General features: G+C 32.0%; 1 protein-coding gene across 1 annotated transcript; it reads right to left on the minus strand.

Moving 5' to 3' along the window:
• Positions 1-602: 602 nt before the first annotated feature.
• Positions 603-3765, minus strand: LOC107889166 (zinc finger protein WIP3). The gene is made up of 2 exons (XM_016813520.2): positions 3026-3765; positions 603-1611 (listed from the first exon to the last, which is right to left on the minus strand). Exons 1-2 carry the CDS (start codon positions 3635-3637, stop codon positions 1174-1176), a joined length of 1050 nt encoding a protein of 349 aa, XP_016669009.1. The 5' UTR covers positions 3638-3765; the 3' UTR covers positions 603-1173.
• Positions 3766-19690: the final 15925 nt, after the last annotated feature.

Consider the following 19690-nt stretch of genomic DNA (forward strand, 5'->3'; position numbering starts at 1 on the left):
ATTATAGGTTCCATGGGACAATTTATCCACCTTAATCTATTTCTTTATATTTCGTTCTTCCGATTAACTTTTGTTGTTCCTTTGAAATTTAAACAGAAAAATTATAACTTCTTTTTCCTCTTTTCGTGACTCTGCAGGTTTAGTGCACAAGTTTAGATTTTTCGGCCAAATTGCAATTCAAGGCCACAAATTCTCCTCTTTTCGATTTGATCCCTTTTCAATTCTTTTTATCTCTTTTATTCTTAATTAGTTATCATTAGATTTCGGGGAATTCTACATCTGTTGATCTTGGATTTTTATATTAATGAGGGTTTTATTTATGAGTTATTATTTGATGCACTTTTAATGTATAATTCTGTTCATTGTTAATGAATTAGATGATGATATATCATTCAAAATTAAGTAAATTTAATTTTAACAATTTTGGATGATGTGTTATTATTTAATTCACTATATCAATTTGACTGGATTAAAAATAAACTCTTTTGGGTTTGGCAGTTTAATTGTCATATACGAAGGCACGATGATTAATGCTTCTCGTGCATGCGTACATGCAAAATCATATGAACTAAACTTTAAAGCTAAAAGCATAAAAAATATGATTGATTGAAAATTATGATTAAGATCATGGTGGTAGCCAAGACATTAATTAAAGACCGAACAGATAACTTTTCATTTGTCCAGAAAACAGTACAAATCCCGATCCTATTAAAAAGATTACCAAATAGCAATGAAGCTGATAAATTTTCTCCGTTAAGAAAATAACCCAAATTTTCTTCAAATCTTAATCATCCAGTCGAAGAAAATTCATCTACTTCACCCCATGAGGTAACCCTTTTCTTTTCTTTTTTATTCCCTATTACGAAGCATCTAAAAAAGTTTCTGAGGCTCAGCCCTGATCACAAGCTTATTTGGATTAAGCCTAAGAAACTTTTAAAGCTATAGCTAATTTAAAACACGGAAATTAAATGTCTATTGAATTACCGGTAAAATGATGAAGGATTTGTGTTTAAGTCTTCGGTTGACATCGGCTTTAGGTTTAACTAGTGATCTGGTGTTGGTGTTAATTGAAGACTTAAATGCAAGTCCTTTGATACTCTACCAGTGATTCAACAGACCGGAAATTATATAAGGTTTAAAGGTTGAAGAAAGGGTAGTTGGGAATTGAACATGCTAGTGAGTGAGTTCATCTTCGGAGCCAGTAATGCAATCCTTGTCAAGGTCTTCAAATCCTTCAAGAGAAGGATGAGGAGAATGGCCGTTGCCGAAGGACCTAATGTGATCTTTCAAGGATCTTTTGTGTTTAAAATCAGAGCCACAAGTGCAATACCATAGCTTGCCACAGTTCTTCTCGTGGGTTCTCCAATCCCCTTTGACAGCAAATGGCTTCCCACATTTCCTACACATGAATGGCTTGGCACCATGTTTCCTTTTGTAGTGAGTTTGAAGTGTTCGAAAGTCTTTCAATGGCTTGGCTCGTGGGTGGTTGATGTTGTTTTTGCAGCCATGAGCACAGCAGTAGCATGGCAGCCTCAGCATTGCTGTTGGCTGTGTTCCTTTCAGTGAATCTGGCCCTTTCCTGTATTCAGATCCATGCCCCCACATATGCATCTGCACCAACAATACTTCATTTATAATATCATTGTGAAACATAGGAGATGAAGTCCCTTTTTAATGTTAATTTTTAAGTTTCAGGTTAAGTGGATCCTATTTCTTTTTTAAAAGAATGAATTGGGGTAGGGAATAATTCATCAACTAATGTTTAAGAATATATAAGATTACTTGGCAAAAAAAGGCAACACCAAAGAACATTAGGATATGTCTTTTAATTAAAAGTTGCATAATTAAAGTGATTAAGGAGTGGAAATTTTACTCAACTAAAGATAAGAATCCAAAGCTGTAAAAAATGAACAGCTCAAATAAAAACAATCCCATGGCCCTCACACCTTCCTTTATTCTAAGTTTTTTTTTATTATTTTAAAAACACTTTAAAATGTTGTGTTATATATCCTATGCTACCCCAGCTTCCTTTCTTCCCCTACAGCTTTCCACCAAAAAGGGAAGCATTGAAGGAGAAAAGTCAACAAAATCTAGATTTCTATTTGGATTTGTTAAAATTTTCTTAATCATATGTAGAGGCTCTTTCACGTAACAATTTAAAGGCAATTGGATCATCGACCCACATCTACTACTTTACAAGCTAAGGCCATTTTCATTTCAAATCTTCTCTTCCTATTTATTGATTACTTCAATCCTAGTTTTATAAAACTTTCAGTAAAAACTGTTGCCTGCAATCAGATTAACCAATTAGTTTGAAATGGGGTTAAAATGAAAAGAAATTATACTAACTGAGTCATTTGGAGTGAATAATTTGGACTTCCTCACAATGGATCTAACAAAAAACCTAGACAAGGTTTGGTTTTCCATGGAAAAAGAACATTAATTTAAAACAAAAACAAAAACGATTTGAGAAGGCAGTGTAATTCAGCATCTAGTTGCACTGCATATATTACCTATACAGAATTATACATATATATATATATAATCTATATGCAAAATAGAGATTTATGAAAATGCTAGCTTGTTGCACACTTTTGACTGTTGCATCCAATGTAGAGGAGAGAAAATTATTGACCATGTTGGAACTTGGAAGGACCGTAATTTCAATTTTCCCTTTCTTAATTATAGTCTCCACGTTTTCATCTCTTCTGTTTCTGTTTTTATCACTATTATATAAAGTATTCATTTTTCTTTGTATGATATCTTTTGATCTACATGAACAAGATCTTCTACCTTTATTTTTTCAAAGACAACTTTGAAATATAATTTTGTGAAGTTTTCCAGAAGAAGATTTTGCATGCAATAAGGACTAACTTAAACACTTTAATTTGCATCAACAAAACCAAGAAACAGTGAATTTGTTAATATCTATGCGAAGAAAACTTGATGATGTTCATGTACATACAGGGAGCCATGAGGTTCATAAGATTAAAGAAGTTGAAAGATAGAAGAAAATTTTACCGACCTGCATGTTATTGTACCTATTGAATGTCTTGCTACAGATGGAACAAGCAAACTGCATGGGACCAACGAGGATCTGTGCTGGTGTTGGGATCCAAAACCTACTCTCTGTGTTGAAAGAACATCCATGGAAACAACTTTTCTTCATGGGTTCTTCTTCTTCCTTAAAAACCTTATTTTCAGCAACTGAATAATTATTATTATTATCTCCATCATCCCCAGTACTGCTGTTAGGCAACCCAATGTGCAAAGCAACTGTAACTTTCTCTATCTTTTCTTCTTTAACAATATTCCCAACATCATCCCCTTTCAATGATTTGTTCTCTGTAAGCCTGCTTAAAAGTGGTAGGCATTGAATAGGTTCCTGCCCAAGCTGCTCACCATCTTGTTGTTGTTGCTGCTGTTGAAATGAAACAGGCAGTTTGTATTTAGCCATGGGGTTTATAATCTGAACTTGCTGATCATTCGAAGATGACGAAGACGATGAAGACGATGAAGATGATAGCGAGAGTGATAGTGATGAATAAGGAGTAGGTGAGGAAGATGGTTTGAGCCATTCAATGAAATTAAGGGCTTGAAATTCATCAACATGGTAGCTCCTAAAACCCATCTTCATCACAGGGAAAAAAAATTTGGGTTAATTAAAATCCAGATTTTTATGTGGGAAAAAGCCTTAAGCCTTGCAAATATGGCAGCTGATTTATGGAAAGTTTGGTTTGGTTTGTCTTTTAGGAAGTACTCTTTATTATTTAAAAAAAAAAAACTTCTTCCTTGACCTGTAACTTTTCTCCACCTTTGTCATTTGTTTTGATTTAGGGGGAGAGTACGAGAGACTGAAAATATGAAAGAGAGATTAGTGGTGGGGTTTAAGACAATGACATGCATAAATAATCACAAGAGAATCCTAGAACAGTATGATCTATCTTAATGTAAACACACTTACTTGTACATTGCTTAGCTACACTCGTTATTCAGTTATTTCCTTTGTTAAAAGCTTTGGATTAATATTATTTGCATAATCTCAAATTTAGCTTCATACATTTATATATTTTTATCAATTTGGTCCTTATTTTTTTTACTCTTAATCTTTTAAAAAAGAGTCAAATTGTTTTTTAATAGAAATACAAACTAAAATATTAATTTTTTTAACGATAATAGTGTGGTAACTTGTATAACAATCCATGTGTACTTTACATGACATTATTTGTCTTGTAAATCATCTCAATATATAAGTTTAAAATTATAAAAAATTAAAAAATTATATAAAAAGTTAATAAAATTAAAAAAAAATAACATGAAGTACATTTAGATTGTTATTCGAGACGTGATATTTAAAAATTTAATATTTAATCATTTTTTCGTTAAAAAGAACAACAACTTAACTCTTTTAAAAAGGTTATGGTTAAATTAGACTCTCTCTTTTTTTTGTAAAGTCCTAAAAAAAGAATCTTGATAAAAAAGAATATAAATGTTGAGGACTTAATTTAACATTGCGCCAATGAGTTAAATGATAACACATAATTAAAAAAAAAAAGAAGGTAATTTTAATTTTAATAAATGGTAGTATTTATTGTGCATCAATACATGGAATATAAATAGGAGGGTTTCTTGTTTCCATTTTAAAATGTTTTTGGTGGGTATTTTCTTTCCTTAAGCGTATGATGAAAATTGACCAACCAAAACACGTTTGAAGGGATGACCACATAGCATTAGTCAATACCTAAAAGAAAAGGAAACTGAAATCAATGGGTAAAACTAAAATTAATTGTATTTTCTTGGAAGGAAAAAAGAAAGAATGTTAATATAATATACAAAGTTCAATTTCATATTTAGAAAGAAATACTTTTATTGGCAATAATCAATAAATTAGACTTGTATATATGGCATATGCAGTCGTAATTTCAACATAGGCTGCAGTCCTGTTGCCACATTTTAATTTTACGAAATTTGCGTCATGCCCTTTTTCAACATTTTGACATAATGAATTTGCTATTCCACCTAATTAAACTTGATTATTGCAATTAATAATCTTCAATCAAGGATAAAACCTTAATGTTTTAAAATATTAAATTTTTTAATATTTCAAATTTGAGTTTTATCTTAAAAAAAAAACACATGATTTTTGTTGTGTATTAACGTAGGAAGACGTTGGTTCAATTGTACTTAAGTGCATTATCTTTTTATTTAAGGGTTAGAAAGGAGTTATGCGTAATTTTAGGCATTACATAAAAAACAGATATAATAAGAACCTATAATATTAACATTTTAAAAAAATTATATCTTCATTCTTAATTAATCTAATTGCTTTTCTCTTTCCACATTAAATTTTAATTTTTGTGTAATTATTAGACTTCACAAGTATGATGGAAATTGTGAAAAGTATATATCATTTGTTTATATATTAAATATTTCATTTTTTTTAATTATAACATATGGACACATGTCAAACATTTAACCCGTTTTAGATTGTGTATGAGATAAATTTTTTTATTTTTATTACAACTTACAATTATATTAACAATTACCATAAAAAATCATCATAAACACTAATTTGCATACATATAATTTACATTAATAAGACACATAACAAGAAATTCCAAACCTCAACATTATGAATTGTAATTTGTCAAACATTTTTACTTTTATACAAAATTATTCATAGAGTTTATTAATATTAAAACCCCAATAATCACACTTGATTCAAACAAATTTCTTTTAAGGATTCAGAATTTTAACTACAAAATCTTTGTACAAATCAAGAACACAGTACCATAAATAAATAAAAGAGTGAAAGAAATTGAAGCTCAATAGCCGCCAGATCCTACATTAGCAATCACTATGTGTTTCAGCATATGATGGAAAGAAAACGAAGGAAAATATTGACCCCAAATTATGCAATAAAACCTCCTCTGGGTTTTGTCTAGGACCCAACTTAAGGCTTCTTACTTTTTTTTTTTTGCCGACAAGATTTTCTGAGCGGATTTTCAGGGGGATAAAACATGTTTTAACCCTTTCCTTTTGTAATTTTCTTGCATGCTTTTTCATTATCTTTTGCTCCACCTTGCCTTTTTTATACTGTTTTCTGACCCCCACCCCCACATTCCCAAACCTCAATCTACTTAACCTCTGTTGAAAACGAAATTAAACCAAAAAATAATACTAAAAAAAAACGAGTTAACGTTCTAAATTAGACCTCCTCATGCCCGAAGGTCTGGCCGAAAGTAGGAGGATTTGAGTAAAAATATAAGTTCGGAAAATAGACTTGGATCATAAAAGACCCGTTTCTCAAGTAAGGCATTTTTACCCCAAGTTCGGGCTGGCCCGAATTCACAAAAGGACAAAAAAACTACTATTTTTTGTTATTTTAATACTATTTTCTTGTTGTTTTCTTCCTATTTTACTATAATTTTACTATTATGTTACTACTATTTTATTGTTATTGTCTAGATATTGTATAACACTTGTTTTATTGTTAATTTTTTAATTATTTTAGAGGCATTCACTTATTAAGTTGCATCTATTTTAGTGTTATTTAAGTATACATATTTTTTAAATTTATTTTCAATTTGTTCGGAAATATTTATTTGTTTTTAGTATTTTTGATGTATTATATATATTATATAAAAAATTTTATCAAAAAATTAATACAGGTGGACCGAACTCAGGTTTTAGCATTTTTATCAGGACCAAGATTGGGCAAAATTTTAAGCCCATTTTTTAGGTCAGGCCGAGCTCGAACCTAACATATAGACCTAAATTTTTGGTTAGGTTTGGACCGAACCCAACCCGACCCATAAACACCTTTAATTCTAATACTAGTCATCTTTGTTCTTATTTTATTTCTACTGTTCATGCCTACTTTAATGTTGATAAGGATAATTTATATGATTGAATAAATTTTGCTAACATGTTTTTAAAGGCATTGGTTAATATTTCATTTACGAAAAATAAATTATATTAAATATAGTAGTTAACAATGTATATATTATAATGATAAAGATATTTTTGGGCAAAATTAGGAGTATATGTGGATTTCAAGAAATTATATAGGGAAATAAGCTAATTTTTCGTAGATGTGGTAAAAACTCGTCCTAGAATAATTTGATATGTCAACTCTTTTAGTTAGATAATAAAGTATTATTGTTTTCATCCTCAACTCTCAAGTTTGATGCCTATCTCAAGCACCTTCGTTTTTTTATGTTGTTTTAGTTTTTTAATTAATTTGTAATATTTAGTTAATGTTTTTAATTAATAACTCTTTTATTTATATAAATAAAATAAGAAATATATAATTATACAGTGAAAATATATTTGATATATTTCATTATGTTAAAAATATTTTTTTAAATCAATAACTCATTTATTTATGTAAACAAAATAATAAATATGTAGTTATATAATGAAAAATATATATTTTTGATATATATCATTATGTTAAAATATTTTATATTTCAAGAGAATCAACTAATTTTTATTTATTTTTTCTTTTATATAATTTTTATATGTTAAATATTAATTTTTTTGCCCACCTACATTGTGAGTGTGGTAATGTCACGCCCCAAAGTGTGGGTAAAAATTTTTGGGATTAAAATGATAAATGTTGAATCTATTCTATTCTGTTCAACCATATACTTGGACCTATATTTGAACAGTTTACTAAGTGAAACCTTATTTTCCCTCGTATTTTTTTCTCCTATGTGCTGCATATACTAGGGTTAAATGTAACGCCTTGAATAATTTATTTCAGTTTTTGTAAATATTTGACGTAAATGTGTATTTGCTTTGGTGGTTAAGTGTTTTTGGTGTATGTGTGAGGTCTTGGGTTCAAGTCCCATTTTTGGCAAAACTTTATTATTTTAGATCCAAGCCTTATCCTTGTTGAGTGAGCTTATATAAAATTGTCTATTAATCTATATCAGAATGAACATGTTGTTTTGAATGGTAAAGGGTTGGAATGTTGGAGGTTCTGTGTTTGAATCTTTATACGAGCGTGGATGTTAATTTTGGCTCGATTGTTTGTTAGTGTTTCGGTAGAGTTAGGTTTCTGAGGTTGTTGTAGGTTAGCAGGTTAGTGGGAGAAAAATAAAGGATGTGTTATCATACCTTTTATTTTTCTTCTTATTATATTTTTATTATTTTCTTTTTCAAAATTTCGGTTTCTCTTCCAAATTCTAATGTTCATTTTGCTTCCTCCCTTATTCTCCTCTTTTGTTATTTTCTCTTCAATCGATATTCTCTTTTTGTTCTTCTAAATTGCAGTTTTTTTTTGGTTCACGGTATTCGTACGTGTTGGTACGTGATGGTAGTATTTTTGCTTGAGTAGGGAGTTCTTCTTTAAAGTCGTTTTGAACGATGTTGTCTTTTTTGTTAGTATTGAATTTGTGTTCTTGGCAGTAGAGAATCGTGAAGAACGAGGCTCTACTCTTGTGGAATCTTAGTCGAAATCGTTCAAGTAATTGGGGTAAGTGTTGAACGCTCAAACTGGACTATTATCGGTTTCGTAGTTTCAGTTTAATCTTGAATTATGACTGATTTTGAGAGTTGGTTTATCGATTTTAGGTTCTGGTGGTCTCGGGTGTGTTCTCGCAGCAAAACCGAAACAAGTGTGTACTTAAAACGCAAAAAATTGAGCTTCGGTGAAATCTGAAAAACCACATTGTCGACTTCACACTGGCGTGTGCCTAGCCGTGTGGTTGGCCGTGTGTGAGACACGGTCATGTGTTTGAAGAGAGCACGGTCGTGCGTAAAACACAGCTGTGTGGTAGGCCACACGGGCTAGGACAAGTTGGGCGTGTGGGTTTTGGGCTAGGCCGAATGGGTTACACGACCAAGGCCAATCTGGGCGTGTGGGCCCACACAGACATGTGGGCCCATAAATCTAAAATTTTCCCTAGGATAGCACGAGGTGCTCCGATCAACTGTGTGCCTACCGTAGGGTCGGTAAGGGTTAACCAAACCCTATGACTATGAGATCTGATATTCTAATACTCTACTTTGAGTAAAACACTGTTATGCTTGTCTGATAATTCTGTTAAGTATATATATATAAATAACATCTATATATAAGTATGTTATGCATGATATTTTTGTATCTGTGACTGGGGTGGGTTTTTGTATATGTGGAAAAAGTGTTCCATATGGCGACCTTTGCCTATATTCTGGCAGTTTGGCTGCATATTATCTGATATGTGTCGTAATGGCACAATGTGGTATGTAGGGTTGGGTGGGTGTTTTTAACCCCACATGGTGTGATGGGATTGTCAGGGTTGGTGTGTAGAGGATGGGATAGGATTCTGTTTATTTGTTCTGCAGATCTGAATCTGCTATCTATAACTGCATCTGTAGAGGACTTAAGTCCGAATCTGAATCTAAATCTATCTGTTTATGAGATTTCTTTATGTGTGGTATGTCTATTTCTGTTGGCTTACACACTGAGTTTATGAAAACTCACATCTTTTTGTCTGTTTTGTTTAGGTAATCCACAGACTTAGGCAAATCGTTACGACGTAGACTCAGTGGTGACCACTCGGCTGAGTACTAATATACTTAGTATTTTATGGTTTTTATTTTAAATTTCAGTTTTTATTGAGAGTTTGTAATTTCTGGGACTCTCTAGACTGTAGGATTTTTAACTTGGTTTTGGTTTCGTTTGCTTGTTAATTTTCATGGTTTGACAAAACATTTTATGAAAACGACAACTTCTCACAGACAAAGGTTTTTCTAAAAATACGAACTGAATTTCCAAAATATATCAGTTTTATTAAACTTCCGCTGAAAATTATGTTTTGACAAATGAAACAATTGAATAAATTTTACAGTAATAACTTTAAAATATGGGTTTTAAAAACTTGGTTGATAGTTTTATCGTAACAACTCTGTTTTCAAACCCTTCTTTGTGACATATTTGGATTCAGCCATAACGTCTAGGCCGGGTTTGGAGTGTTACATTAAATCCCTAGGGTGCCGCCAACCCAAGATATAAATACATATATTTTTTGGTCAACCACTCTTCTCTTTTCTTTCCTTAGTTTTGTGCCGCCTAAACCCTAACATTTTTTAGCTGCTTACCTCCACTCTCTCTAGCACTGCTCACCACATCTCCTCTTTTTTTTCTCATCACTTTTCTTTTCCTTAATTTTCCTTATGTCGTCCCACTCTTCCCTTCTCTTCTTCTCCTTTTATTTTCTTTCCTCATATTTCCTAGCTGCTGCCTTATTGCTCCTTTAATCGTTATCTCCTCATATTTTTCTCTTGTTGCCACCATTTCTACCACCCTATTGAGACTGTCGTTTCACTCCTTTGCCAAACCACCCTCATATATTCAATTTTTTCTTCTTCTTTTTCCACCATTGCATTATATCATTCTTTGTCTTTGAGTTTCTTTTCTTTTATTGTTGATTTATTTTTTTCATATCAATCACCGTTGGTGTAGAATTGTAGTCGTTACATCCATATTCGTTGCAACAACTCTATAAGCCATCCCCTTGTACCGGTTAAACACTGAATTTGGGTATTTAACTGAATTATATTTCCCTATTCTTTTAGGTTTAAGTGGTTCCTTTTAGATCTTTTTGAAGTTTTAGTAGTTGGTTCTAATATAAAGTATTTTTTCATGTGTATAATGTTTAAAAGGCCAGATCTGGAAGAGTCAGACCAGATTTGATTAAGAGGTGTGTCGCATGGACTAGTAATGAATGTATGTGTCTTGACTAGTCGTATGTGTACTGGCATTTGGTCAAATGTATGTGTGCCTCTCATGCGATTTTGGTTGCTGATTTTATATTTTGTTAATGGTTAAATTGTTCTAATGGTTTCAGTTTTGCTAAGTAATCCCAGATTTGATCTGAAAATTCACTTTGTTGTGGTACTGAAAAACCGACGATTCAATTCAGTGGGTAAGAAAACCATGTATGGTAGATCTAATTGTAGTATGCTGTTATTTTCTGAATTGATTAGGTGATTATGTTTGTGACATGTTCTCTGTGTTAATTCTACAATTACCATTAATGCATACTTATTGTTACTGTTAAAACTACAAATTGCTACCAATTGCGTGACAATTGCATATTAATAATGTTACATTACTGTTCTCTGATTTATGAAAACATGCCATACTATTGTATTGGGATTGGGAAATTGATGGTGGAAGTACAGGCTTTAAATGTCATATCGGTTCACCAATCAAATCTATTGTTATACTGGCGGTTCACTCGCAAAATATTTTTTTGGTATGTAGAGATGAACGATTTCTGGGGAACTCTTATTGTGGAGTGTAGCGAATGGATGGTAAGAAATTGTATCGTTAATCATGAATACTGAATATTTATTGAAAATTTACTATGAGACTGATAATCTGTTATGCACTGTTTCCTACTAGTTTGTCTGCTAAGTTTACTATTTATGTACTTATATGTCTTTGTGTTAGGACCACATTGATCTTCATAGCTCATTCTTTAGTTTCCTATCTTACCAGGTAACTCATGAGGTTAGGGCTGAGATACAGCATTCGGAGCACTGTCATCGGACTTTTATAAAGGTATTTTAAACTCTATTTTACAAATTTGGTTGTTTTTTACATTATTACAAACACATGGACTTTATTATATTATATGGGTGTTAACCTTGGGATTTGACTTTATATGTTTTTGACAAAAAATACAAATACGGTTAAGGTTTTCAAGACATTATTTTAAATTATTTTTAAAATGGCACAAATTTGAATTTCCCTATAGATTTTGTAGCTAAAATTAAAAACAAGATAATTAAAATAAACTAATGTTTTTTTAACATGAATTAGATTTCAAATGTGATTTTGAAACTAAAAATTGTTTTTCTAAAAGTGATTCTCACTGGTTTTATAAAGAGTTAAAATAATATATATACTGGAATCTTACAATAACGTTTTGTTCAAAATTTTCAAAGTTTGATAGAATCCCCAAATCGTATTGGTACTTTAATAAGTTACAATTCTTTTTTTAACAAGTGATGATCTCGACTAAGAATTATTAAGACTTTTACTATTTAGCTATTTTTACTAAACCTAAATGTTTTACTGGGCCATTTCGATGGCTAATGTAACTTTCATGATCCGACCATAATGTCACACCCCAAAAATTGGGTTAGAAGAATTGGGTTTGTGAAATCGAGAGCTGTCACACCCTGATTTATAAGGTGATCATGGCATTTTTGTTAAATAAGAAAGCTATTGGCCTAGGTGGTTAAGAAGTAGTGTAAGTACCCTTGGATATCATTACTCCTACTCTAACATATTTAGAGGATTAATAAAGAAATTTGTGACATTAATATGAAAATAGGCATGTGTAGGAATGCCAGGAAATTTCCAAGGATTAAGATGTAGAAATAATAAATTTGTGAGATAAATAAGAAAATGATGAATAAATATGAGATTTATTGTGAAATAAACACGTGTAAACTCTAAGTTTAAATGATGTTGAAATAAGTCATTGACAAGTTGAGGTAGAAATGATTGGTTATGAAATGTCTTATTAACTAATAAGGTATTATGTACATTTTGGTTGCTATAAAATTACTAATAAGAATGATTATGGTTTATGTGAAGAGTCATGAAATGAGATATTAATGTGTAAATATGTTACCATGGAAATTTTGAGGGATAATTCGTTAAATTGTTAACCTTACATGTTGCAGATAGAATAAAAAAAATTAAAATGTGAACTAAAAAACTATAGGAACATATGAGCGGCCAAGGAGTTTGGTTAAACGTGAAGTCATAATGACCCTTCAAGGATACTACGAGGAAAGTACTGATAAATAAATAAATTTGTTACTTAGGTTCATGGAATTCATAATAAACATGCTTATAAGGCATATATTAATATGGATTTGAATGTAAACATGCAGAAGCACTATTTGTACATATGAGTAAAATTAGACAAAGACAAAATAATTCATATAAAATACTTTGAATTTGTTTCCGTATAAATATTAAATAATACTTTGAATGCTATGAATCTCTAAACTCTAAAATTCTAATATGCCTCTACTTGAATAAGCGTGTGACTAGCTTTGGTTAAAAACATACTTTTGTGCTTTTTGGTGTTTTGGATGGTTTTCGTGTATCTAAGTCATTTTATTAGAGTTTACTATGGGTGAAATGAATTAAAATATTAATAATGAGACTTGACTATGAGTATTAATTGTTATATATAAACTAAAGTGGAATGTACTAAGAACTATAAGTTAAATAAATTAAATTAAGTAAATGCGTCAGCTAATAAAGAATATGTAAGTTGAACCCCCTCTCTATCCTATTGTTATTATTTTTGGCAACCCAACTGTCACACACCCAAAATAAATGTATGGTTCAAATGTTTATATTAAGAAAGAAATGACTTATAGTCTTAATGGTTAAGTGTTAAAGAGTCTTCCGTAGAGACCCAAGTTCGAGCTCTCTTCCTCCATTTTATTATTTTCAACAAATTAGGGAAAAGTCACACCTCGAAATAAATATATGTAGTTAAGAAATAAAATTAAGTAGGAAATAGGCTTTAGGCCTAATGGTTAAGAGTTAGCTTCTTTCCCTTGTGATCCTAGGTTTGAATCTCTCATTCCCCTTTTATTTTAAAATTCAACAAGTCTCCCAAAAAGAAAACAATATGTACAATTAAGTGTCAAAATTAAGCAAGAAATAGGCCTCAGGCCTAATGGTTAAAGCGACAATATCCTCCCTTGTGAACTCAAGTTTGAGCCACACATCTCCCTTCCATTTCATTTTAAATTCAGCCAAGAGTAGGGGAATTTGCAAATATCCGCCCCTTGCTCCTAGTTAGGGAAATTTATATGTGCAACCTCTAGAGTTTACAAACCCTAGAAATTTGCCCAATTCTTTCCTAATTAGAATTCATATCTTGTCATTCCTCAAAATTCCATTTTTTTCTCTTCTTTTCCTAATGAGATTTTCATATTGCCACTTTTCAAATCCTAATATAATTTTCCCTTCATCTTTCTATTTATTCTTTTTTTTTCTTTCCCTTTTCTTTACATCATATTTTCATCCTAATTATTGATAATTACTTTGATTTCCCGAACCAAATCATCTCTCATTCAATCATTCTTTCTATTAGTTTTTTAATTTTCATTAATAACATCCCTACCTTTGCTAAGAATTGGTAAGTACCCTCGTTTTTTATGTTTAGATCTCGAATTTTCGTAATATTACTGTCTGACGTTAATCTCATATTCGATTAATCAATCTTTTACGGTTCTTGCCAAATCTTTTGTTAATCTTGTCAAATCTTGAACCCAGTTATTAATTGTGTATATTTGTCATTGAAAGATCAGATTTAGGTGAATCGGATCAAAATTGATAGTGATGAGCATCAACCGAATCTGTAGTGAAAGGTGTGTGTTCTTTTACAAGCGAATCAGGACAAACCGTGTCTAGGAATAAGGCCACACGGCCATGTACCTGCAAATCCTAGGCTAGTTCGAATCTCACACGACCAAGAACTCTCCATACGACCGTGTCTCCTCTGTAGGTTAATTTTTGCAATTGCAACATGGCCACAGTCTGTTACATGGCCTGGCCACACGATCATGTAACCTTTCCACACGGCCTATAGCTTCTTACACGATCATGTGTCCCCTGCTTTATAGTTTTGCCAAGAAATTTATGTTATATGGAATTTAGTCCTTGAATATTCCCTGAACTATTTTTAGTGATTTACTTCATTCAAATGAGTCCCTGATAATATCAATATTTTGGAACCCATGATTTGATTGATTGAATTACTATTGTATATGCATAAGATGAAGGTACATACCTATTGTCTTTGTATTTTTGTAAAATTGCTACTGCTAAATTCTACATTTGTATTACTTATTACATGTTAAGCATACCTACTACTTCTGTTAAACTAAATACATGTTAAGAATGTCTACTGTTTCTGTATTGAATTATTACTAGCATGTCATACTGCATTGCATGGGTTGAGACGCTTTGAAAGGAGGAAATTCTGGCAGTTTAATAGTCTGCAACTTTGGTAGTTCATCCACAAATGTTCTGGCAGGTCTTACCTGCAAATACGTTGTGCATTCGTAACCTATTAGCAATTTATCTACAAATTTTCTAGTGGTTTATCCATAACACGGTGTTTAGGGATGGAAGAGTTGGGAAACTCTTATTATGGTTTGTAGTGGTGGGGTAGGATTTTTTTATTAATCTGAAACTGCACTGCCTTCATAAGCACGCACATACCAAAACCGTGAATTCTGAGATGATATATTGATGAGTTGATCTGAAATATTGATATTCTGAAATTGTTGTTGAGAGTTATGATATGAATCATGATTCTGAATGTATTGTCTATCATTTGCACTAATTTTCTTGTGATCGAACTCACACTAAGCTTTTTCAAGCTCACTCCCTATTATTTTCTATCTTTACAGATAACCCACTAGGTTAAGACGCAGACATGGCATGCGAAGGGCTCAGAATCATTTTATTTATATAAAAGTATTATTAGGCTAATTTTTAAAATTCATGTTATTTCATAACGATATTGCTTTATTTAAACTTATAACACCCTAAAATAGGGCCTAAGAGTTTTAGGGGTATTTTAAAAATTTTAGCCTTAGAGTGCTCAAAAATTAGTAGCATGGTAAATCGGAATTATATTCGACTATGGCATCTTAGTTGTTGAACTAATTTTTGGAAATAAGTTTTAAAAGTATTTCAATTTGGGCCTAGGGACTGATTTGTAAAATGGGCAAAACTGGGAGTTTTTAATAAGCAATTAGCCTAAATTTTAAATTTTCAGCCTATTTTTTCCCCCAATAGCAGATTCATGTTAGTTCATCCTCTCCCCTCTCTTGTTGTCCTCCCTCATTCTCGTAACACTAAACCACTCAATTTTGATTTCCAAACTATAAGCTTTTGATTTCTCTCAACACCCTTAAACATTCATAGAATCACTTTAAAAACACCCAAAACTGTATAGATTTCATCATCTTCTCCAAATGTGAGTTTTCCAGATTTGCATCAAAACTCGTTTAATCTTCCATCTAAGGTAATGTTTCCAATTCTCATGAATTTTTCATGATATCTAGTCCTTAAAATTGAAGTATTAGGCATTGAATTGCATGTTTTTAATAAAAGTTGAAAATTAGGACATTAATGGTGGATTTTAGGATTTTGAATAAAAATATGGTTTTGAAGTATTTTTCAACTCATTTTTCCATGATTAGAAGGTTTATAAACTTACTCTAAAGTTTCGTTAATGATTTCTTATGTTTTAATGAATTTTGTGAAAATTGTCAAAAAGATATCGAAAATTTTTGATATCATGAATTGGGTAGTTTTCTGTGGTTTAAGGGTTGAGGATTAGGCGTAGATGACTAATTAGGTGAATGAAATTTGTTTTAGGTGAAAAGGTTAAGCATAGACCGAGTTATGAGCATTCTAAGTATGTTATGTTAAATTTTGGTTACATGAGAACTTAGAATAGGTTGATGTTTTAGTTGGTTTAAGTAAGTCCTCAACTACTATTTGATTGTTATTTTTGTATGGTTATTGTAACATCTCGATTTTGGGCTTAGTCGGAACAGTGGTTTCGGGACCACAAATTCGATGAGGAAAATTTCATTTTTATTATATTTTTATGGTCTACGATTTCATGGAATGATTTCGTGAAAATTTCGTTCAAAAATTTCGACGTTTGGGCACTCAATTTAGTAAAAAGGACTAAATTGTAAAAAGTGAAAAAGTTAATTTTTACATGTTAGAGGTGTCTAATTGTCATGAAATTTTAAATGGGAGGTCCTTAAATGATAATTAAACCATTGTATAACTTGTTGGACAAAAATGGCCTTGGTTGAGTAAAATTTGAAAGAATAGTAAAAAGGGAATTTTGGTCATTTAGGGGTAAAATGAATTAAAAGATAAATTTTAAACCCCAAATGTGTCTCTTTCTTCTTGCTACAGCAGAATGTACCAAGAGCAGCCATGGTTAGGGTTTGGCCAAGCTTCCAAACTTAATAATCAAGGAAATTGAGATTTGGGCTTAAATTGGAGAAATACAAGGTTATGGACTAGAATGGTAAATTCTCATTTCTGGATCCGAGTGTTGTCAGGTTAAATCTGGGTTGGAGATCGTCGGAGGCAGCATCACACTATCAAGCCAACACTTTGACAGTATAAACACATATGCTAGAATTATCAAGTGAGTGGCATGTATAGGGACCTAGTTTTATAACATGTGTTATTATAATTTGGCCAAATATATTGGTCTTTAGTGAGCTAATGATTCTGGCTTATAAATCTAGCTATTTATGTTATGTCTGATATTGATGATGTGCATATGCTTGTTTGCCATGCATGGTTGGTAATATGTTATGTGTTGTTGTAAGAATGACATGTTTGTGTCTTGATTGTGAATATATAATTACTCAAATATGCCATGTTAATTGCTATGAAAATGTATAAGTGTATGTAGGTAATTAAGGGTGACAATTGGCTTGGAAAATAGCCTTGAAATTGACCACACGGCCCAATCCACACGGGCGTGTGACTCTCCTAAGCAAGAAAATTAGTTACGTTGCCCAAAGATTTTCAAAGTTCTTGGTTTAGTCCCGAACCACCCCAATGTATGTTATAGGTTTCGAAGACCTATATAAGGGACGATATGCATGTGTTGGAGATGTTCTAGTTTTTTGTGAAAATTTTGTAGCCCGGTTTTGCGTGTTGTGAATGTTTAAGTCCGGTCACGCCTCAAACCCTGTCCCGACGTTGGATACGGGTGAAGGGTGTTACAATTATTATGTGTAAAGCCTCGAATTCATTAAAGCCTTCTAAAAGTTAAAGGAAGAACTAGTTTAAGCTTCTGGTTTCTCAACGAAAGCATAGTGGTGAGTGTTTGGAATCGCTACTGATAGACACGAGTCATGTGTTAATTGGGAATTTAGTAGTAGTCTAAACCCCTACTCTAAATTTCGAGTATAAGATTTCTTGTATCCATACTTATTTTATGGTTTTGTGCTTATGTGTTATGAAATTGTGCATAGTAATGGGAAGCTCAAACATGTGATATGTGGATATGGTGACTACTGGAAATGTGAAAATGTATACATGATATATAAATATGTTAAATGACATCTATAGTGTTTAGAAAAAGATACTAACATGCAGTGATAGTGCAAGGATAATCAGTAAGTGATATGTGATTGTTTTTCAGGTATTTTGACCTTGTGATCCTGAAATCATTGAATATAGTTGGTATGCCATAGGATTGTGAGTACTCACCTATATGTACAGTGATTTTAGGGCATTGAGGCCTTGGGATATATTAGAGGGATAAGGGAATGTAAGCTAAGCTCCATTCAACCGGACATGTGAGGGGAAATCAGAAGAGTGTTAGCTTTATGCTACACTTTTTCGACATGTTTAACTCTATGAGTCTATGTTTGGTGTGTTGGAGATCTATGTATCTGATGAGTGATGATAAAGCTCACTATATGTTTCATAACCCAAGTGCCAATATATCATATTATATGTAACTGTATGGAACATGTTTTATGCTTTAATGGGGTATGTGTTGTATTGCCAATTTATCATTATATGCGATTTGAAAGAACTGTGATATATGCTTGTTCAAATATGTATGTTACATGATATATATTTGCATGAATATGTAAATGCTATGTAGAAGAACCAGTAGATAAAGCATGGTTAGGTACTGTACGACACTAGACATAGCACTATTGTAATTGTACTTAAATAGTTGTCTTGAAGATGTATGATGATATGTTTGCGATGTGGTTATTCTAATCATTCACTGAGCTTGTTAAGCTTACTCACTCCCTTCTTTACTTGCGAGCCATGTGGTTTTTCGATAGGTGATCCATGCCAGGTTAGTGTTATCCCGTAGGCGTTCTTTATTTATTTACATTCTAAGGAAAAGGCAATGTGGCAGACTTGTTATAGCCATGTTGATTTCTGGACATTTTGCTTGTTTTTGATTTGGTTCACGAGGATTACATGTTTTTAATATGCTTAGTTCCATGAACATAAGAATGGCTCGACATTATTTGCTCATATGTGATTTTGTGATTTTGGAATGGTTTTTTGTTGAAGTAGTTGAGGTATGATGATTAGGAACTAAAGTGGAATGGAATAATTGCCAGTTTAATTAACTTTTCAAAAGAGAATTTTTATAGCTTTCGAGAGGAAGGTTTTTTTAGTGCAAAGGGATCTTTCCAATATTCTTCAAGAAAGAAGTCGCATTGCCTTTGAGAGGAAGGTGTCTTTGGTGCATGGGGATCTTGCTACTACCCATAAAAAGGTGTACGACATCCAAGCTGCATTATTCTTAAGAGGTCTTAAATTGAGTTTCCATTGATCGTAGTACTATTGATCTTGAGTAGTGGATTGATTCATTTGCGTGTTGCGCCCCAGATTAAGTGTGGGTTTGGATGGACAGTGCGGTGCAGTGCATTTATCTTCTTCTTTTTTGTCTCAGGCTACAGTATCTAATCTCACCGCCACAGCTGTCTTTACACTAACCGCATATAAACACATTGTCCATCCAAGCCCATCCTAAATATGATTATCCAAATACGCAAACAATCTTTATATGTTTTTTTTTGTATGTGAGTCTGTTTTATGGTTTAAACTTTTTTTTCAAGTGTTATT

The sequence above is a fragment of the Gossypium hirsutum genome, chromosome A09 (assembly GCF_007990345.1).
Source record: "Gossypium hirsutum isolate 1008001.06 chromosome A09, Gossypium_hirsutum_v2.1, whole genome shotgun sequence".
Classification (NCBI taxonomy): domain Eukaryota; kingdom Viridiplantae; phylum Streptophyta; class Magnoliopsida; order Malvales; family Malvaceae; genus Gossypium; species Gossypium hirsutum.

Bases quoted from the DNA above. Each gene is read 5' to 3' on its own strand.
- LOC107889166 (XM_016813520.2), bottom strand. From the start codon at position 3,637: ATGAAGATGGGTTTTAGGAGCTACCATGTTGATGAATTTCAAGCCCTT. The intron at 1,612-3,025 runs GTCGGTAAAATT...TTGTTGGTGCAG, and splicing joins ATAGGTACAATAACATGCAG to ATGCATATGTGGGGGCATGG.